The sequence below is a fragment of the Felis catus genome, chromosome C1, assembly GCF_018350175.1.
Source record: "Felis catus isolate Fca126 chromosome C1, F.catus_Fca126_mat1.0, whole genome shotgun sequence".
In the NCBI taxonomy this organism is placed as follows: domain Eukaryota; kingdom Metazoa; phylum Chordata; class Mammalia; order Carnivora; family Felidae; genus Felis; species Felis catus.
This window is the reverse complement of record NC_058375.1, coordinates 23,617,704-23,639,883: the sequence shown is the minus strand read 5'-3', so window position 1 is coordinate 23,639,883 and position 22,180 is coordinate 23,617,704. Positions and strand designations below refer to the sequence as shown.

General features: G+C 42.9%; 2 protein-coding genes across 8 annotated transcripts in view; one reads left to right on the top strand and one right to left on the bottom strand.

Annotated features, from left to right (window-relative positions):
• The window catches only part of ZCCHC17 (zinc finger CCHC-type containing 17), a 61,889-nt gene extending 49,054 nt beyond the window's left edge, over positions 1 to 12,835 (bottom strand). For 4 of the 7 annotated variants that reach the window (XM_045035446.1, XM_045035448.1, XM_045035447.1 and 1 more), the window contains exons 1-2: positions 12,683 to 12,835; positions 3,401 to 3,521 (exon numbers count right to left, since the gene is read on the bottom strand). In XM_045035446.1, the coding sequence (XP_044891381.1) occupies positions 3,401 to 3,521; positions 12,683 to 12,807 (246 nt within the window). In that variant the 5' untranslated portion in view covers positions 12,808 to 12,835. The other 3 variants (XM_045035449.1, XM_019836552.3, XM_045035450.1) reach the window with 2 other exon arrangements.
• A 124-nt stretch (positions 12,836 to 12,959) lies between these two features.
• Positions 12,960 to 22,180, top strand: part of SNRNP40 (small nuclear ribonucleoprotein U5 subunit 40) — a 33,688-nt gene continuing 24,467 nt past the window's right edge. Inside the window, exons 1-4 of the mRNA XM_011284757.4 lie at positions 12,960 to 13,146; positions 15,355 to 15,484; positions 16,881 to 16,974; positions 18,161 to 18,326. Coding sequence (XP_011283059.1) covers positions 13,003 to 13,146; positions 15,355 to 15,484; positions 16,881 to 16,974; positions 18,161 to 18,326 — 534 coding nt within the window. The 5' untranslated portion in view covers positions 12,960 to 13,002. The remainder of the gene's footprint in view (positions 13,147 to 15,354; positions 15,485 to 16,880; positions 16,975 to 18,160; positions 18,327 to 22,180) is intronic.

The window sequence follows — 22,180 nt, the reverse complement described above, 5'->3', positions numbered from 1 at the left end:
TGATTTCGGCTCAGGTCATGATCTCACGGTTCGTGGGTTTAAGCCCCACGTCGGGCTCTGTGCTGACAGCTTGGATCCTGGAGCCTGCTCTGGATTCTGTGTCTCCCTTCTCTCTGCTCCTCCCTCCTCCAAGAATAAACATTTAAATTAAATAAATAAATAAATAAATAAATAAATAAATAAATAACTTAAAATAAAATCCCAGTTTTTGCCATTTATTAACCATTGGGCAATTACTTAACTTTTGAGAGAAGTTTCCTTATCCATAAAACAGAGTTAACAATTTGTTGGAGAGAATCAAAGACAGAGTGTGTCAAAGTGCTGACATATGTTAAGCTTAAAAGTTTTTGAATTTCAATGTAACAGGGTCTTGGGGCGCCTGGGTGGCTCAGTTGGTTGAGCCTCAGACTTCAACTTAGGTCATGATCTTGTGTCTCGTGAGTTCAAGTCCTACATCGGGCTCGCTGCTGTCAGTGCAGATCCTCTGTCCCCCCACCTCTGCCCCTCCCCTGCCTGAGCACGCACCTGTGCTCTCTTGCTCTCTCTCAAAAATAGATATAAATACATAAATAAATAGAATTTAATGTAACCAGGTCTTCTTTTAAATATCAGGCACTCATTAAATGTTTGTGGATGAAGGGGCGCCTGGGTAGCTCAGTCGGTTGAGCATGCAACTCTGTTTCAGCTCAGGTTATAATCCCAGGGTCATGGGATCGAGCCCTGCAATGGGCTCTATGCTGGGCATGGAGCCTGCTTGAGATATTCTCTCTCTCTCTACCCCCCCCCCCCGCCCCACCCCCCGCTCACGTGTGCTCTAATAAAAAAATAAGAATAAATAAGAATGTTTGTAGATGAATATTCTGAAAAATAGTTTCTTCTTTCTGATTTATCAAGTAACTTCTCTCTCCCTAATTCTGTTCACTTCTAAACCATCATTTTTCAAAATGTGCTCCTGAAATACTAAGCTAGAACTACTAAGTTCTCTCCAAATATTCTCCTAGCCCATCCATCCTTAATAGTAAAATATATAAACCCTACACTAATTCAAGTCCCACCTCATTTAAGAAGCTGTCAGTCGGCAGCCACTTTAAAAATCTGAGTCAGTTTGTGAAAGGGAACAGCACTCTTCCGTCTTTTGTGCAACATCTGACAAATGAAGGCTTCGTCGCCAGAAAAATCAATTTCATCTCTAGTGCTACTACTTCCTTTTCCTGAGCCCTTGTACCTACCTCACTGATCTTTGGAGATACCTCGGGCCTTAAAGAAAAATATAAAGGCTCTGAAGAGCAGAAGTTTCCTATACGCTAGAATGTTATTAACCTTTGTATCTTGACTTCATATTACAAGTCGGGACTGACTTAACAGGAGTCAAAAGCCACAATTATCTACAACCGACTGACAGACACAAAGTCTGTCCTCAAAGGCTTTACATTATTAGAAGATGAAACTTTTGTGAACCATAAAGCAAGTATGAATACCACAGGAATGATACTGTAAAAATACGATGGGCACTCATAAGGCAGTAAAAACAATTTTTTGGCTCTACTTTTGCTTTGAGAAGAGGAAGGCAACATTAATGAATTCCTACTGTATCTCAGGCATTGTTTTTACAGATGACAGCTTATTGAACCATCAGGGCAATCCTCTGGAAGGATTGTTAATTAATCTCATTTGTTAAATGGAGTGGATTCGGATGAAAACTGGTAATAAAATCAGATACAACTCCAAGAGGCGGCATTGGAGAAGAACGAAGCTGGGTCTGTAAGGGATCGAACATGAGATGGCACACGTTTATGCCGCCTGAAAGTCATACGTTTCTATCCCATCACCTCCCTGCTGCCTGACCAGTAGATGTGTTTTATCAGGAAATTGACTTTTCTCTGTTATGATGCTTCTTCTCCTGTAGGTTGGTTCAGTAATAAATCTGTGAGACCTTTTGGTTGAAAAAAAAAAAAAATAAAAATAAATAAAAAATAAAAAAAATAAAAAAAATAAAATAAATAAAATAAAAAAAATAAAAAAAAAAAATAATCTCATTATTAACAAATGAGATTAATTATCTCCATTTAACAAATGAGAAAACTGAGGCCCCAAAGAGAGTAAGTGGCCGTCTCAAGTAAAAGCGCCAGGACAGGAATCCAGGCTTTGTCTGCTCTCCAAATACAACGCCTTCTTCCTCAAAGGCCGATCGTTCATTCAGTCACCAAAGATGTGATGAGTACCTATTATTTTCTACCCACCTACTTGGGACTGAGATACATGACCACGAACAAAACACTCAGGGCTCTGTCCTCATGGAGCTGAGTATCTTGTGAGGAAGACAGACATTACACAAGTACGCAAATACAGGGTGAGCCTATTTATTTATGGTGGGGCAAAGATCTCTGAGGAGACGGCGCTAGGGTTGAGACCAAAAACATGAAAAGAAGTTGGTGGGAGAGTGCGGTAGTTACAGACAGCATATGCAAAAGTCCTGAGAAGGAAGCAAGCTTAGAATACTCAGAGTTGTAAGGAGGCCAGTGTGGCTGGTGTGTAAGTAGAATGAAACAAAACCACACTGTCCACGTAAGCAGAGGCCAAGTCATGTGGGGATCATGAAATTGTTTGGACGAATTCAAGTACAATGAGAAGCCTAGAAGTGCGAGAAAGCAGCATGTTCAATCTGTTCTAGATGTTATTCTGGCTGCAACGGAAAGAACAGACTGGAGAGGAACTACAATAGACATTGGGGCCCCAGTAAGGCCAGGTCAAGAGATGGCGGGCTTGAACTAACGGGGTGCCATAGGGGTAAAGTATACAGATAAGAGATACATTTGGGAGGTAGTCATGACACAAGTTGCTGACGGACTGGAGGGAGAGGAAAAATCAAAATCAAATCAAGAGGAGAAATGAAGGGCGAGACCCAGATTTTTAGCATGGGTACCTGGAAGGGTAGTGGCTGCATCTGCTGAGATGAGAAAGACCAGAACAGATTTGGCTAGAAAAGGGAAAAAATTAAGGGGCCCCTGGATGGCTCAGTCAGTGAAGCATCTGACTCTTGACCTCAGGGTCTTGAGTCCGAGCCCCACGTCTGGTGTTGAGATTACTTAAAACAAACAAACAAAAAAACATTTCTAGAAAGAGAGAAAGAGATAATAAAGGGAGAAAGAAGAGAAAAAATTCAGTTTAAAACATAAATTAGACATGCTGTGAGGTATCCAAATGAAGATGTCAAGTATGCAGGAGGGAGTCTGGAGCTTAGAGGAGGTACAAGTGGTAGCCAGACACTCCTCTAGTCCTTCCTGTTGGAACGGCAATGCTTAACATATTCTCAAGTGGACAGGAGCTCCAGACCCAGCAGCTTTTCACCTTCAGTCCATGCTTAACATAAAGAGTAGGTGTTCAAGCCAAAAGAGTATACCTCTCCTTGGAAAATAGTGTAGAGAGCAGGCAAGTTCTCCATGGTCTCGGGTCTTCCTGAATTCATCCTTAATGTTCTATGGCTCCTCCATTTCTCCTCTGGTAAAGCTAATTCAAGTGTCCTATCACAAAGAAATAAGACAACACTATGAAAGACATCTGCATTAAAGAAGAAACGTGCACATAACCCACAGCTAATCTCTACAGAGTTAACAGCATTAGATTTAACACCACATGCTTTCATCCACCTCTCTCTCGCCCACTGTGATCACGGTAAGTTGTGGAAACTTTGCTCTCTCTCTTTTTTTTTTTTCCAATTTGATACCTACCCAAAGGCATTAGTCTGTTTTTTTTGTCTTCTAATTGCTATTATTAGTATTCTTTTGTCAAGGGAAGGCTTTTGAGATGTGCGTGTGAGGGACTGAATCTTGAAAAAGGGAATGGTAGTAGCAATAAGAGCTAACGGTTATCAAGAACTTACTATATCCAGGTACCGTGCTAAGCACTGGACATCCAGTATCTCATTTAATCCTCAAAACTCTCAAGATGTAGGTTATATTCTTATATAAATGACAAAAACAACCAGGCTTCCAGAGGTCAAATTACTAGGCCTATGTCAAAAAGCTAGGAAATACTGAAGTCAAATTCTGGCTGACACCAGAGTCCCCATCTGTTTCGTTTTGTTTTGTTCTGGTAGTTATATTTATTTACGTGATGTCTACACCAAACATGCGGCTCAAACTCACAACCCTGAGGATCAAGTGTAGGATTCTCTACCGAGTAAACCTGCCAGTGCCCCCCTACCCCCCGCCTGCTTTTAAACACCATGCCAGGTGTTAATCTGAAGTGACTTTCAAAAGAGACAATAGCTTATTTTTTTCCTTATAAAACTAAAACCACACATGCTCATTTTAAAAGTTCAGATGAGGGGCGCCTGGGTGGCGCAGTCGGTTAAGCGTCCGACTTCAACCAGGTCACGATCTCGCGGTCCGTGAGTTCGAGCCCCGCGTCAGGCTCTGGGCTGATGGCTCAGAGCCTGGAGCCTGTTTCTGATTCTGTGCCTCCCTCTCTCTCTGCCCCTCCCCCGTTCATGCTCTGTCTCTCTCTGTCCCAAAAATAAATAAACGTTGAAAAAAAATTTTTTTAAATATATTTTAGTAATTTATACACACACATATACACTTGTATGCACCAATTTTACTTATTTATGAATCATGTTAAAATGCAGACTGCAATTCAGTAAGTCCGAGGTGTTGCCCGAGACTGTGCATTTCCACAAGCTCCCAGACGATGCTGATGCTGCCTGAGTAGAAAGTCTCACAGCTTTGTGTGTGAGTGTCTGGGTGGCTCAGTCGGTTAGGCATCTGACTTTGGCTCAGGTCATGCTCTCACAGTTTGTGGGTTCGAGCCCCGTGTCGGGCTCTGTGCTGACAGCTCGGAGCCTGGAGCCTGCTTTGGATTGTGTCTCCCTGTCTCTCAGCCCCTCCCCCTCTTGTGCTCTGTCTTCTGTCTCTCAAAAATGTATACATGTTAAAAAAAATAATAAAAAAATTAAAAAAAAAAAAAGAAAGTCTTAACAGCTTTGGAGTTGGAAGGGACCTCAGTCTCCTGGTTTTATCAGAGAGGAAACTAGCAGTCCAGTGGCTTTTAACCATGCCACTTTACTCTGCCGAATAAAATCAGTGCTACACAAAGATAAATCTAATGGTACTGCCCTCAGTTCGGTTTTTCCCATTTACATTTGCCAACAGTAAGACTTGAACCTCTATTTTCCCTAGATTTTCATAACCAAATACTTTCTTTTCTCCTCAATTCCCAGCACAACCCCTCACTTTCACATGATGGCTCTGGAGTTTTGGAAACTCTACCTGATCTATAGCATCGTCTATTAACTGCACTGCCTCACTTAAAACAGAACTGAAAGAAATCCCACCAGCTTTCCAAACCCTGGTTCTTGTATCATCCCCAGGTTCCTACATCCTTGTCCTTGAGTTCCATAAGACAACTTTGTACCCTTATAATAAACTCCCCTTTTCTGCTTAGGTCAGCCACACGTGGTTTTCTGTTACTCTACTAATAGCACATGGAATGAGGGCAGATTTGTCAGTTCTTGAGAAATGGCTGGTAAACAGGTTAAATCCAAGTATCACAGCCTGGTTGGCTCCTGCCTCTGTCACTTCCTAGCTCTGCAGGCTCATCTCCAGTCTTCCCCTCTCTCTGACTAGCACCTCTTATCTCACATCCTAAAACAGAGGTTACTGACCTGAGGCCAGTGGCTCCATCAAGAGACTTTAATTCCTCCAGCTCCTGGAGCACTAGTGAGGTATAGAGTCCAGAGAGGCATCAGCAGCTAGGACACCTAAATTGAGCTCAAACATCTTAGTCTATAACCTGTTCCTCTCTACACAAAGGTCATGGAAAGAGAAAAAAAGAAAAAGAAAAAAAAAAATCTAAAGTTGATTCTTACAGATTTCTGCTGTGGTCAGTATAGGAATACATAACTTAAAGCTCTCCTGTTGGCTCCTGCCACAGAAGAGGAGCCTGAGAAACCCTATGCGATTCTTCAAGAAGGAAAGTGGCATGCATTAATGAGGGAAATCTGGAAACATGACAGTAACAGGTTTACAATTTCAGGAAAGTAGCAGGTTGCCATTTTTAAAAATGGACCTTGATATTTTCTTTCAAATTATGTCCTATAAAAACCTAGAGTTTTATGGTGGTTGTTCAGAAACTCCTCAACCTGAGTTTATTTGTAAACAGTCAACTCTGAAATATCTAGGGACCACAGGGTTCAAGAAAGCCAAAGAAGTAGGGCTGGAGGCCAACCAACCAGAGGAGAGTCCTCAAAGGAAGGGGGAACACATCCCCAAAGAAACCAACTTCTGGAGGTCCTGCCCAGAACAGTTGAGAGCCAGTAGTCTCTCTTCAGTAATTAGTAAGAGACTGTTTATTGCCAATTCCCACTTGCCCTCCCCGCCTTGGGTTGGACCATGGGAGCAAGGAGGAGTGAAGGGTACAGGAGTGTATTCTGCTTGGATCCGATTTACCTATTAAGCTTCTAAATAAGATGTCATTTGAAAAAAAGAGTCCTGCTGTTTTAAGAAAGTTTATGAAACACAGATATAGTCAGTCCAGTCAAATAGGACCACATCTGTAGACTTAAAAGAGCAAGTAAATTGACAAGGATCGAGGTATACCATTTAGAGTTGCTTTGCAATAATTCTAGAAACAGAGTATCTTCTTTAAGTGCTTCATTTTAAGTGAACGTTTTTTAAACATTGTAATGTGTAGGGAGGCAACAGGGACCCAGTTACTAGCCACCCACTTCCCAAAGCAAGGGACAGAGCAAGGAGAGTGTGGGGACGGGAGGTGTGGCAGGGGAACGAAGGCCCAGAGTGAGGTCAGAACCTATATTGGGTGAGGAGGAAATTCGCAAAGATCAACCCAGTGTGAAAAGGAGCAGGGTAATGATGGCGTCCACATATTGGGCTGTCCAGAATGATGACAGGGCCTAAAGACTAGAAGAAGTAGGGGCGCCTGGGTGGCTCAGTCGGTTAAGCGTCTGACTTCGGCTCGGGTCATGATCTCACGGTTTGTGGGTTCGACGCCCCGCATCGGGCTCTGTGCTGACAGCTCAGAGCCTGGAGCCTGTTTCAGATTCTGTGTCTCCCTCTTTCTCTGCCCCTCCCCCACTCGTGCTCTCTCTCCCTCTGTCTCAAAAATAAATAAGCATTTAAAAAAATTAAAAAAAAAAAAGACTAGAAGAAGTGATGCAATGTTAACTTTCTGATTACAGTAGTTACAGTGTGGTTATACAGGAGAATGTCCTTGTTTGTAGGAAAACTAAAGTATTCAGGGATGATGGGACATCAGGTCAGCAACTTAGCTCGCAAATGATTCATAAAAAAAAAATGTTATCTGTACTGTACCTCCAGTTTTGTGACTATTTCAAACTTGTTGTTTTTTTAAATGTGCATGCAATTAAAAAAGAAAAACATCCTGCTCCCCCTTCTCGCAAGCAATGTGAAGCTCATAGAACAATATTAAATTGGTAAGATACTGTTTTTTGTTTTTTGAGAAAAAGCAACATGAGCAGGGGAGGGCCAGAGAGTGAGGGAGAGAGAAAATCCCAAGCAAGCCACACACTGTCAGCTCAGAACCCACCCCCCCCCCCGCCACCCCCCGATGCAAGGCTCAAACCCATGAACTGCGAGATCATGACCCGAGCCGAAACCGAGAGTCAGATGTTCAACCGACTGAGCCACCCAGGCGCCCCAAATTGGTAAGATATTAAGGCATCTTTGGAACTTCATTTCATGTGTCACCTTACTGATCTGGCCAAGATTTTTGTTGTTGTACTTAAGTTTGTTCGAATTTAGATCTGTTGTGGTCGTTACAGAACAATAATAACTAGATAGAACCCTAAGAGTTAAAGGGATTTTAATTTATCTTTAACCTGTGCATACGAATTGAGAGGAGAATCAGTTGATAAGTAAAAATACTGGGATATGAGCAAAGACAGAATGACTCCAGAGCCTGCATTCTCAACCACTATTCTCCATTGCCTCAAAAGAATTCACAGTGCACATCTAAATCTTGTGAGAATTTCTAACATGAACTAAGTCCCAACATTAGAGATTCCAAGGAGGAGTCATCGTCAGAAGGGCATTATTCATGGATGAGGCTATGATGAGCTGGGTCTGGATTAATTCATCTAAACATGTAACCAAGGATCATTTCTTATTTGGTCTTCTGTTCCTCATATCTGGTATGCAGTAGGTACTCAAAATTTTGTGGTTTTTTTGTTTGTTTGTTTGTTTGTTTGTTTGTTTTTGAATGAGTGAATGGCCTCACTATACATACGCCAAACAAACAGGGAAAGAAGGAAGGGAGAAAGCATTCTGGTCTAAAGAATGTAGAGGAAATAACTTCCACCCAACATGTTGGCTAGATTAGAAGGGGGGAGATTTTCAAATGCCACAATGGTAGCCAAACTTCCTCCTTCCCATCAACTTGATAGAATGACTATCTGAGACAGATGCTTCTTCCTTTTTGAACTTCAGTCATGGATTGATTGAGAAAATGTCCAAAAGCAGGAAAGAGAATAGTAAAGTGCAAGGAAAAACACAAAAAACGGACTCATAAAATGTGAAAGATGAAAAGGAATCATTCACCTCATTACTTTTACTTAACTGAAAATAGGGCTAACAGAGGTCAAGTGACTTGACAGAGGCTGCTTACAGCTAGCCATTGGCACGAGACCCCATGACCAGTACTTACGCTCTACCCCACACTGTTCTTAGTCAATAATCTTGGAGGTCCTCTCCAAGTCGTCTGATAACAACAGCTAGTGTTCAAGTATTTATTTGCTGTATGTTAACCTAAGAGCTTCACTTGTCTTAAGTAATTTGATTCTCTTTCGGACCACTCGACAAGATAGGCAATTATCATTGCCACATTATAGATGAAAAAGCTAAGACATGAGAGAAGCTAAGTAACTTACTCAAGATTACAAAGCTATGAATGATGAAGATGGGATTCAAATCATATGGACATTTTTTCTTCCCTTTCTAGATTGTGGAATTCTTCTGTGCATGCCCTTGTCTTACACAGTATCATATCCACCCCCCTCCAAATCTGCAGCGTCTAGCACGCTGAAATTTAGAACTGTCTACTGAAATACTGAAGTACTTCGTTTAATCCTACTTCAAACTGTTAACTCATCAGTTCAGCCCATTTACCGATGTTTACGCCAGGCTCTGTGGTAAGCACTTCATAAACCTCCCTTCAGGCCTTAAAACAACTCTACAAAGCAGGTATTCCTGTGTACAGAAATGAAGTAAGTTGCCCAAAACGCATGGCTAGAAAGAGACAAATACTAGGCCATTCCAAGGGTCATATGCCCAGGCCACTGTTACTACCCCTTTCAACACAGTCCCTGTCCTCACAGACTTCCTAGTCTGGCAGGGATAATGGTAACCATTTGCAATGCAATGTGACCAGTGCTAAAATAGTGGCTAGGTTCAAAGTGCTGAGAAAACAAGAAAGAGACCAAGGGTTTGGAGGACACAGGGAAGTTTAAGAGGTGACAACTGAAGAGGACTTTAAGGATACATGGAAGTCCTATAGCAGAGAACACTGTTCTTTGACCTCATTAGAACCCTAATCTATCGACCTCTACTTTCTTCCAACTTGTTAGCCCTCTCCAGCTTGGACTCCATAGCCCATCATTTTAATAATACCCTGACCGCCCTTTAACTCCTTGTCTTTACAGCTCACCTGCCTGGCATGAGTGAAGTATGGTTGCAGACAACAGAACCCATGCTAGCTAAGATAAGCCAAAAGGGAGTTATCGCCAGGGATCATGTGGCTTACAAAATTACTTGAAGGGCTATGGGAGCAGGCTCTGTTAGAACTTACAGGAACAAGTCCTAACCCGCAAAATAAGTCTTCGCCATGATCAAGAAAGTTATGGCTATCATTGCAGAAAGTCACTAAACCAGAAAGTTGGTGACTAAAGAGACATCAGCTCTGCTACGAAATTTGCCAGCAGAATTGGATGGCTCTCACTCTCTTTGTCTCCACATCTAACTTAGTTCCAAATTCAATTCTCACCTTAGGTGCAAAGGAGTCTACGAAATCGTTTTTGGCATCTCAGAATTTTCAGTAAGAGAAGGCAATGTGCGCTGCCTTGTAAGAGGTAGAGGTAGAAACGTGCGCTGAGCAAGTCAAACCCACAGTCCTCACCACCATACCTTGGTCTGTCTTCTGCATGCCGGCACAGAATAGCCTGATGTTGCTAGAAAAAAATGATGATCTCCAACCTCAAATCTGCAAGACAATTCTACATTTCTCTGGTCACACAATTCCCCCACGATCTACAACGTCTTTCACACCTTCTGCAATCTTCTCAAATCTCTGATCTCCTCTCACTCTAAGCATATGATCACATCACCTACTTTACAGAGAAAATAAAAGCCATGAGAAAGGAATTCATTTTATCAGTTACCAAATATACAAACAGACTGTACCTACTGCCTTCATTTCCTTCTTCCTTTCTATTCACTGGAGAAACTGTCCATCTTCCTAAGGTTGCTCTAACTGTACTTTGGATCCCATCCATTCCCACGTTTTCACAACACGATCAATGACCCAATTTCTCTCTCTCTCTCACTTTCTCCTTCGCCCTCTCAGTTGGATCCTTGGTGACCCCTCATCTCCTTCAGCTTCCACATCCTCTCCTCTCCTTTACAATCTTATGTATGAAAAATACTCTGTAGATTCACTGCCTCCATTTCCTTTCCTGAATCTCTGCCTCACGTCTGGCTTCTGGTCTCATCACACCAACTCTCACGAAGGACACCATAAGCTCCATGATGATAAAGCCAACAGACATGTTTCAATTCTCATGTTATTTAAATTCCAGGATTTTCTAAAAAAATTTTTTAACGCTTTTTATTTATTTTTGAGACAGAGAGAGACAGAGCATGAACGGGGGAGGGTCAGAGAGAGGGAGACACAGAATCTGAAACAGGCTCCAGGCTCTGAGCTGTCAGCACAGAGCCTGACGCGGGGCTCGAACTCACGGACCACGAGATCATGACCTGAGCCGAAGTCGGCCGCTTAACCGACTGAGCCACCCAGGCGCCCCAAATCCCAGGATTTTCTAACACAGAAACTTTTTCTAACACAGAATCTTTTTTTTTTTTTAAAGATTTTATTTTTATGCAATCTCTACACCGAGTATGGGGCTCAAACTCACAACCTCAAGATCAACAGTTGGCACACTCTACCGACTGGACCAGCCAGGCACCACTACACAGACCATTTCCTGCTGCTGAGGCAACATTCCTCTGGTCCTCCTCTATAGCTCTTGTGTTTCTCTTGTGGACTCATGCTTTCATTCTTGGCCATTACAAGTTGGGACCACTCAAGGTTCTCTTACCCACACTTATGGCTCATATTGTCACCTATATGCAATTATTCCCAAGTAAATGTTTCCCGAAAACTCGCTTCTGAGTTCCAAAGCCATATTTCAAACTGCCTCCTGGATATCATACCACCTCCCTCTTCTTCTTCCAAAAAAAGAACTACCCTGTTGCATAAGCCAGAAACCTAGGACCTACCGTTTGATTTCTCTCCTTTCACTCCCTAAATCCAATCCATCATTAAATCCTACTAATTTTACCTCCTGTATATCTCTAGAAACTGTCCAGTTCCTGTAGTTGTACAAATACCTCAGTCTTCATTGCTAATAGCTCTCACCCAAGTAGTCTATCTGTACCTATCTCTCCTCCTACCTGTTCATGCTACTGAGCCTGAGGGATCAAGCCACTCTCCCACCAGACCACCTCCCCCTCCCCCATAAAAAACATCCAGTGGCTTCCCATCATTCTCACAGTAAGATTTCTGCACCTCTACCCCCCTCCGGCTGCATCCTGTACCAGACTCTCCTTCATCTCCTCTGTATTGGCCACAGTGGCCTCTTTTTGCCTTTTAGTCATTTGCCACAGGGCCCCTGCACATGCTGTTCTAGATGGAATATTCTGCCTTCCTGTCTTGACCTAAGTAATTAGAATTCTCCCTTTAGGTTACCAGTTCAGGCACCTTTTGTTCACAGATGCCTTTCTGCTTATTTTAGGCACGCATAACATCAGGCCCCTCTCTTAGGCAGCACTATTTTACAGTTCTTAGTGAGATCATTGTTTTTACATGTTTGCACCACCAGACTCAAGCCCCTGAGGTCAGGGACCATGTCTGGTTCACAATGTATCCCGAGGCTCTGCACAATAAGTATCAGTTGGACGATGAAGGAGGAGACCTGGTTCCCATGTATGAATCCAAAACTCTCAACAAGACCGTACTCAGGAGAAGCAGGCGTCGGACATTTCCCTCATCTCTGTTTCTCTGAGGCACAAAGCAGGCCCTAGTACAAGGCTGCACCACCAGTGGTAGAAACAAGCCGGCCTCCTCAGCCATAGAGGAACCTGGTGGAGCTGGGAGACAGGCCTTTCCTCCCTGGGAGCGTCCGGCACAGGGTTCTACACTGCTGGCGCTGGACAAACAAGCCAGCCGTCGAGAGCCCCAGGCGGCCGCAAAGACCCCAACGCTCTGCCCCAGCCTAGAAGCGGAACCCACGCTGCTACCTACCGGCGCGGCGAACTCTGGGCCCGCCTCTGCCTCCTGCAAACCTTCAGCTGACAAGGGCCAGGCTCAGGCCACACAACCGAGGCGCCGCCTCCAAATGCCGCAGCCACCCACCCCCGACCTTCCTTCCACTTACTCGGTATCAGCTCCGGGTCTCCCCGCCGCAGCATTGCGCGAAACGCCAAAACCCACACAGCGCTTCCACCCACAAGACACAGCGCGCCTAGGTGGGACTCCAGCTCTACCCACCAATCCTGGCATCGTACTCTCGTGACGCCAGGAAGAGCTGACCAATAAAAGAAGAGCGTTCAGGGGGCGGTGCAGAGGAGATTACTGGAAGCCGATTGGTTTCTCCAAGCCGGAAGTTCTGGGGGAAGAACTAAGTCGGAACCAATCGCGCGGTGCCTGAGCCTGTCGGCGCGGTCAGCGGCGGCGCTGAGAAGAGCGGTTGCCGCCATGATAGAACAGCAGAAGCGCAAGGGCCCAGAGTTGCCGCTGGTACCAGTCAAACGGCAGCGGCATGAGTTGCTGTTGGGAGCGGCGGGGTCGGGCCCCGGAGCTGGGCAGCAGCAGACGGCGCCGGGAGCTTTGCTGCAAGCGGTAAGTGAAGTAGGAGGCGGCCTTCGGCCCTCAGCTCATCCTTCATCTCCGAGAGCCCTGCACCGGGAGATCCCGCACTGCGGGGGCGGAACGAGAATCGCTACCTGCAGTTAAAGCAGAAAATACTGTAAAAGCCGTCGACACCCCCCGCCCCCCACCCCCCCGCGGATGCTGCGTTCGTTAGCCCGTCGGACTCCTGTTTTCAGCGTCTCGACCACCCTGTGGCGTGGCGTTAGAATTAGAGTTGAAGGACCTTGAACTCAAAACCAGGACCAGGGCTTTCTCACACTTAATCTCCCAGGGATCCGACATAGAGTCAACATTCAGAAACGTTTGTAGAATGGATGGATGAATGAATGAGTGAATGAGGGGAGAAAGGAAATGAGTGACACCGACTCGCTTTGGGACTTCGGGCAAGTTGCTTTCCTCTTTACCTCTCAGCGCTAGTACTGTTACTAACAACAACCGAACAATAGCTAGATCATCGAGTCCTTGTATTAAGTACTTTGTACATGAAAACTCTGTTCATCTTGGTAATAGCTAAGGAGGTAGGAACTGTTAGTATCCTGTTTTGTAAACTCTTATCTGCGAAATGATAGAAACAGATTTTAAGCCCAGAATCCATGCTCCTAACTGCATTTCTTGTGAGATAGAGGTAATGATCACACCTCTCCTCCTGGACTATTAGGCTCAGATCAAGAAATACATGGGTGTCCTCTCTAAACCTCTCTGCCAGTCCATGAACAAATCGTGCTGGCGCCCTCCTCAAAATATATCCCAAATTGCGACCACTTCTACCAACTCCATCACTAGCTCCTGGTCTAAGCCATGATCATCTCACCTGACGATTGCAGTGAGGTTCTAACTGGTATTCTTGTTTTCTGCTCTTGTCTGGTCAATCTGTTCTCAGTCCAGCAGCCAGAGGAATCCTGCTAAACGTTAGATCACGTTACTCTCTGCTGCAGACTTTCGGTGGCTTTCCACTCCCCCCAAAGTTAAACCCAAACCCTTACAGCCTTTTGCCCTCTTTCCCTTTACCGCTCAGATGTGCCAATTTTCCATTGCTCACCCTGCTCCAGTCACACTGGCTTCCATGTTCTTGCCCCAAAGCCTTTTCATATGCCACACTCTACTGGAGTGCTCTTCTTCAAAATACCCGCGTGGTTTACACACTCAGCTCCTCCAAATCTTTGTCTATCACTGAGGGCTTTCCTGACGACCCTGTTTTAAGTTGCAATTCACCATATGCATTAACCTATTGCTTTTTTTTCCTCCATAGTACCTACCACCTGCCATCTGTTTTATTTGTTTTCTCTCTTCCTCCCTCCTCTTCCTCCTTCTCGCTAGAACACAAACTCCATTGTTTGTTTTTATTTTGTTCAGTACCGTTTTCCCAGTGCCTAGAGAGTGTCTGGCACATAATATATATTCTTTTAATACATGCATAAACTGGAAATGACTGAAGAGGTTTGGGGATTACTGGTAGTGTACTAGTTTTTCTCTCTGACAAGAGTATGAGGTTTTAGTGACTTGTCCAAGCCTAGGCTTAGTGTCGAGACCATCATCAAAACTACTTTCCCCAGTGATCTGTACCCTGCGGAGTTGTTGGGAAGGTCAGTTCACTCATTCATTCATTAAATGAGCTAGAGACTGGGAAGACAGTGTTGGATGACGCAAGCAGGGTCCCTGCACTCACAAACCTTTTGTAGTGGGGAAAAAGGACGAGATACGCTAAAAATAAGGTAAAATAAGGGAGGTAATTGCAGGTAGTGATAAGTCTGTGGGGAAATAGAGTAGGACTAATCGAATGCAGAGGGGAGGTGTGGTGCCGCTTGAGTTTGAGTGATCAAAGAAACACTTTCTGAAGTGGAAACGTTTGAAAGGAGCTAAACACAGGAAGATCTAAGGGAAGCAGATCCGATCAGGGACAACAACAAGGATAAAGATCCTGAGGCAGAAATGAGTTTAACATGTTTGAGCGATTAAAAGTTGGCTATGGGACGGGAGCAGAATGAAGGAGTAGTTAGAATAACAGGTTGACACTGGACACTTCAGCAGGACCGTATTGCGTTGGAGGCAGAAGTTCACGTGAGAAACGTTGCTGTTCTCTAAATCAGAAGAAATCCACTCGATTATTGTTCCCCATGTCTTTTGCAGCCTCCTTTGCCTGTATGCAGTGACTACCCTATACTTCTGTCTTTTGTTTAGGGACCTCCCAGGTGTTCCTCCCTTCAAGCTCCAATCATGCTTCTCTCAGGACATGAAGGGGAAGTGTACTGCTGCAAGTTTCATCCCAACGGATCCACCTTAGCGTCTGCAGGATTCGATCGACTGATATGTAAGAGAGTTTTTGAAGCTGGAGTAATTGTTCTTTGCCAAATAGTGATTCTTCTTTTAAAACCTTCAGTGCCACAGAAGGTATCAGTCTGAGCTGGTCACATCACAAACTGCGTGGCCAACATGCTGAAAGAGTGTCATGAAAATGTTGAGTGATCTTGGGTATAGAACTCAAGGTCCATGTAGTACAGGAGGAATCATGTTACTCCTTGGGAAGTGAGTTGTCCTAGTTTGAGGGTATCTTCCTCATGGAGGCAAATCTTGAGCTGATTTAGCCAGACAAGAGATCTAGGCATACCAGGTTAATGGAAGTAATGAGAGAGATAGAGATAGCTTTTCCTTTTCCCAAAGGTGTGAGGCCTTCCTCTTGATCCACTCATAGAATCCTAGCATATGAAAAGAAGGAGGGGACATGGGGATCCTAAAGTGGCAACTCACTTGGATAATCTAACTGTACGTCATCAGGATCATACGGCATTTAGATTCTCAGCTGCTAGTTGGGAATACCCATTTTTCAGAAATAAGTAGAAAAAATCACTTCAGAAGAGTCATGAGAAAAAACAAGAGAGAAAATACCAGAAACATCTGACTCTTTTATCCTGGCATCGTTTGTTGTATTGTGAGATTAAGTGAGTCCTTGAGCTCTTTGCTTATAAGATTGTACCTCAAGGTAGATGATAGCTGTCTTTGCTGTCTTGATGTAGGTATTCTAGTTCTGTGATCCTTCAACATAACAGTGACCAAGCATCTGGAAGAGTTGGGAATCTTTGCAGAAGATTAATTAAGATCAATCCCTTAAATTGATGTGCTTAATTTCATCAAACAAAAAAATGGTTTATCAACAGAAAAATACCATATGTGCGTGCCTTATTACATATAGAGGTGCTCCTTAATAATACTCAAGCCTCATTCCTTGCTAAACCAAGCTGCCTGAGGACAGGAACTGTGTCTATTCGCTTATCTCATTTTACCCCAGCATCTGGCTTGTTACGGGTACATGGTACATGTGGAATGAGTAAATGTACTATAAAGTCATTGCCATGTGCCCTTCAAGTCAGTTTGCAGCTTCTTGGGTTTTCTGTAAGTGCCATCATTTTGCAGTTCTCTTATACTCATAGCAGACATGTAGGAGTGAGTACCAACTTTTTTAACATTACCGCAGAAAACTTTCAGATTTAAAAAATTAATTTTTTCAACCTTATGAAATATGAAAATATGGCATTACTTTTGTTTTAGTGTCAGGAAAATCGGTCCAGCTGGGAGAACCAATAGGGAGAATACTCCCAGGGAGTATAATTTCAAAACTGTTGTGATAAATTTAGAAGTACCTTTTCTGTGGCCAATGATGACTTTTCTTTTGCGTAGTAATGATCACAGAACCCCTGTCTCCCTGACAGTGCTGTGGAATGTCTATGGTGACTGTGATAACTATGCCACATTGAAGGGACACAGTGGGGCGGTGATGGAGCTGCATTATAATACCGATGGCAGGTGAGTAGTTCGCACAGTGGAAGGACAGCTCTTCTACTAACTTGGCTCGGCATCCTTTCACGTTGCATCCTTGAGTTTTCTCTCTCAGGAGACTGTGCCATCAAAAACTACTGCATTTTGAGCAGCTACTTTATTATCCTATCACTGTTAAGCCAAGTTTGGTGTTTCTTGCTCCATGTATGCATATATGAATACATCTCTATCACCTAACATCGACAGCTCAGGCAAATTTGTTTCTTTTTAAAACAAAACAAAATGTAATGTGCATATGCAGATATCAGTTATTTTTTTTAATAAAAACAATAAAGTGTTTCTTTTGAAAAACTCAAAAACATAAATGAAAAAATAGCCCATATTCCTCCCACTCCAAAGATTATCACATAATCTTATGATACGTTTTTCTCAAGTTTTTTTCCTACTCGAAGCCATTTGGTTTTTCGTATACGTTAGAGCTTCATGTGTGATCTTTTCTGCTGCTTTTTTCCTCACTGTTACTCACCTGTTGTATCTGTATCATAGTATACATTTTATCATAAACATTTTAATGACCGCATAATTTTACAATAACCTAGGTAATATAAAAATGTGATCATACAAAATCATTTAATCCTATTAGGTATTTTAGTGAACATTCATTGTTTTATACCTCTGGCCTCTAAAATCTTAGGGTCCCGGAATCAACTGGTACATAACCTTGTATACATTTTCCCTGTTAGTATTTGAGTAAAGAATGCCTTATGAAATCAATTATAACTTAGAAATCATTTTTGGAAACAAAGTAAAAACTTTACGAGCCACCAGGTCAGGAATTGCTACAGTGTGTCTTCACTCTGCAGCAGGGAGTGATTAAACCTTTCCAGATGGGAAAATGTCTAAAGTGTTGTCTATCTCAAAGGAGAAAAAGATTGAGAAAACTACTGGTATTAGGTTGTAATACATCATGGGGACTGACAGAAGGAAATTTTTTTGACATTTCATAGAGTAGACCTTGTAACTGGGTCTAGAAAACCAGCAGGATCTTGTTAGGGAGGGTGAAGCATTCCTGCATCATGTGTCAGACTGTCAGAGCACAACCTGTCAGTGGCCTTAAAGAGTGGCACGTTTTGGCAAGTGTTGTGTGTGGGCGGGGAGGGGGTGGGTTGCCATTGCTTTTCTTCACTTATTTCTTTTTTTGTTCTTCTTGTAGTATGCTCTTCTCCGCATCCACAGATAAAACTGTGGCAGTATGGGACAGTGAGACAGGCGAGAGGGTTAAAAGGCTGAAAGGACATACTTCCTTTGTGAATTCCTGTTACCCAGCCAGGAGGGGCCCCCAGCTTGTCTGCACTGGCAGTGATGATGGTACAGTTAAGGTGGGTGTTGTCTGTCTGTCTGTTGCAGTTTCTAAGGTTACATAATGGGAACCTATCTTGCTTTCCACCTGTGCCATACACTCCTCTCCACAACTTTGCTTTAGCGGTCATTTCTCAAAACAGAGGCCTTTTAAAATAATACGTTTTTTTTCTTTTAATTTTTTTTTTTTTAACATTTATTTATTTTTGAGACAGAGAGAGACAGAGCATGAACAGGGGAGAGGGGCAGAGAGAGAGGGAGACACAGAATCTGAAGCAGGCTCCAGGCTCTGAGCTGTCGGCACAGAGCCCGACGCGGGGCTCGAACTCACATGACTGCGAGGTCATGACCTGAGCCGAAGTCGGACGCTTAACCGACTGAGGCACCCCTAAAATAATACGTTTTAAGTATCCTCTAGAATAATAAATATTAGAACCATGTGGAACCATTGTGACATGAAACAACATGAATCACCCAAATTGAAGTTTTGACTCAGCTATTTACTTAATTATGTGATCTCAGGTAGTTCACTTTTCTGATCCTGTTTCTCAATCTTTAGAACAGTGACCGTAACATACATGTCTTCCAAAGCTGTTGTAAAAGTATAGTCACTATATGAAAAGGTCAATATGTGGTTTAGTAACAGGGTCATTTATTTAGTCCAGTGATTTCCAACCTGTCTTCATATCAGACTCACCTGAAGAACCTGTTAAAAATACCCAGATTCTAGTTCAGTAGGTCTGGAGTGAGAATTTTGGGAGCTTTTGTTTTTGTTTTCTTAAATTTTTTTTTTAATCTTTATTTATTTTTGAGAGTGAGAGAGAGAGAGTGCGAGTGGGGGAGGAACAGAGAGAGAGGGAGACACAGAATCCAAAGCAGGCTCCAGGCTTCAAGCTGTCAGCACAAAGCCCAACGCGGGGCTCGAACTCACAAACCGTGAGATCATGACCTGAGCTGAAGTTGGACGCCCAACCAACTGAGACACCCAGGCGCCCCAAGGGAATTTTTGTTTTTAAATTAAGACATTTTTTTTAGAAGAGCTTTAGGTTGGCAGCAAAATTGAGGGGAAGATACAAAGATTTCCCATATACCCACTGCCCCCACGTGCACAGCCTCCCCCATTTTCCCCCACCAGAGTGGTACATTTTTTACAATTGATAAACCTACAGTGACACATTATAATCACTCAAAGTCCATAGTTTTTGCTGGGGTTCACATTTAGTGTTATACATTTGGTGGTTTGGGACAAGCATATAATGACATGTATCCATCACTGTGGTACATTTCAGAGTATTTTCCCTGCCTTGAAAATTGTCTGTGCTCCTTCTATTCATCCCTCCCACCCCTGGCAACCACTGATCTTTTTACTGTCTTCAGAGTTTTGCCTTTTTGAAATTGGCTTCTTTTACTTAGTAATACGCATTTAAGATTCTTTCATGTCTTTTCATGGCTTGATAGCTCATTTGTTTTTAGTGCCAAGTAATATTCCATCATCAGGATGTAACAGTTTATCCATTCACCTACTAAAGGATATCTTGGTTGCTTCCAAGAGTTGGTAATGATGAATAAAGCTGCTGGAAACATCTACGTGCAAGTTTTTGTGTGGACCTAAGTTTCTCAACTCTCTTAGGTAAATGCTAAGGACCGTGATTGCTAGATCATATGGTAAGAGTATGTTTAGGTTTGTTTTTTTTTAATGTTTTTTATTTTTGAGAGAGAGCACATGTGTGTTCAAGCAGGGGAAGGGCAGAGAGAGACTGAGACCCAGAATACGAAGCGGGCTCCAGGCCCTGAGCTGTCAACACAGAGCCCAACGCAGGGCTCGAACTCCCAAGCCGTGAGATGTTGACCTGAGCCAAAGTCAGACACTTCACCGACTGAGCCACCCAGGCACCCCTGAATGTGTTTAAGAAACCACCAATCTGGGGCACCTAGCTGGCTTAGTCAGTAGAGCGTGCAACTCTTGATCTCAGGGTTGTAAGTTTGAGCCCCACATTGGGTGTAGAGATTACTTAAAAATAAAATCTTAAAAAAGAAGGAAAGAAAGAAAGAAACCACCAATCTCTCTTCCCAAGTGTCTATACCATTTTACATTCCCACCAGCAATGAACGAGAGTCTCCATTGCGCCACATCATCATTTGGTGGTGTCATTGCTTCAGATTTTGGCTCTTCCAATAAGTATGTAGTGGTACCTCATTGTTGATTTAATTTGCATTTTCGGGATGACATTTGATATGGAGCATCTTTTTATATGCATTTTGTTATCAGTGTATCTTCTTTGGTGAGATGTCTGCTATCTTTAACTCATTTTTTTTAATCATGTTGTTTTCTTATTGTTGAGTTTTAAGAGTTCTTTGTACATTTTGGATAATAGTCCCTTATCAGATGTACAAATATTTTCTCCCTGTCTTGTGGCCTGTCTTCTCATTGTCTTGACATTGTCTTTAGCAAGCAGAAGTTTTTAATTTTTTTAAATTTTTAAAAAATGTTTGATTATTTTTGAGAGCATGAGAGCACACCAGCAGGGAAGGGGCAGAGAGAGGCGGGGACAGAGGATTCAAAGCAGGCTGCGTGCTGACAGCAGAGAGCCTAATGCAGGGCTCGAACTCATGAACCAGGAGATCATGACCTGAGCTAAAGTTGGGATGCTTAACCGACTGAGCCACCCAGGCGCCCCCAGAAGTTTTTAATTTTAATGGAGTTCAGCTCATCAGTGTTTTATGGATTGTGCTTTGGTGTTGTGTCTAAAAGTCTTTGCTATACCCAAGGTCATCTATGTTTTCTTCCTCAAGGTCTTCTATGTTACCTTCTCAGAGTTATATTTTACATTTTATATTAGATCTGTGATCCATTTTGAGTTGGTTTCTGTAAAAGGTGCAAGGTCTGTGTCTAGATGCATGTTTTTTCATGTGAATGTGCAGTTGTTCTAGTACCATTTGTTGAAGAAACTCTGTTTGCTCCATTGTGTTGCCTTTGCTCTTTTGTCAAAGATCAGTTGACTGTATTTATGGGGTTCTACTTCTGGGCTCTCTGTTCTCTTCCACTGATGTATTCTTTCCCCAGTACCACGCTGTCTTGATTACCGTAGCTTTATAGTAAGTCTTGAAGTCAGGTGGTATCAGTCCTCCTCCTCCATTCTTTTCCTATCGTGTTGGAAATCTTGGGTCTTTGTTTCTCCACATAAACATTAGAATCAATTTATTGATTTCCACAACACATTTTGGTTGGGATTGCGTTGAATTTATAAAGTTGAGAATGACAATATTGAGTTTTCCTATCCATGAACATGGAAAAACTATTTATTTAGTTCTTTGATTTTGTTCATCAGAGTTTTGTTTTTTGGGGATTTTTTGTTTTGTTTTTTTAAACTATTTTTTTAAAGTCTACTTATTCATTTTGAGAGAGACAGTGTGAGCAGGGGAGAGGCAGAGAGAGAGAGAGACGGAGAGAGTGAATCCCAAGCAGGCTCCGTACTGCCAGGGCAGAGCCCTATATGGGACTGAAACCCACCAACTGTGAGATCATGACCCGAACCAAAAGTTGAACACTTAACTGACTGAGCCACCCAGGTGCCGCCATTCATTAGAGTTTTGAAGTTTCCTTCATTTGGATTGTACATATTTTGTTAAATCTGTACCTAAATATTTCTCTTTTGTTTTGGGTGCTAATGTAAATGACATCGTGTTTTTTAAGAACCAGGATTTTTTTTTTTTTAATGTTTATTGGGGCACTGGATTACTCAGTCAATTGAGTGTCTGACTTTGGCTCAGGTCATGATCTTATGGTTTGTGGGTTTGAGCCCCATGTTGGACTCTGTGCTGGTAGCTCAGAGCCTGGAGCTTGCCTCAGATTCTGTGTCTGCCTCTCTCTCTG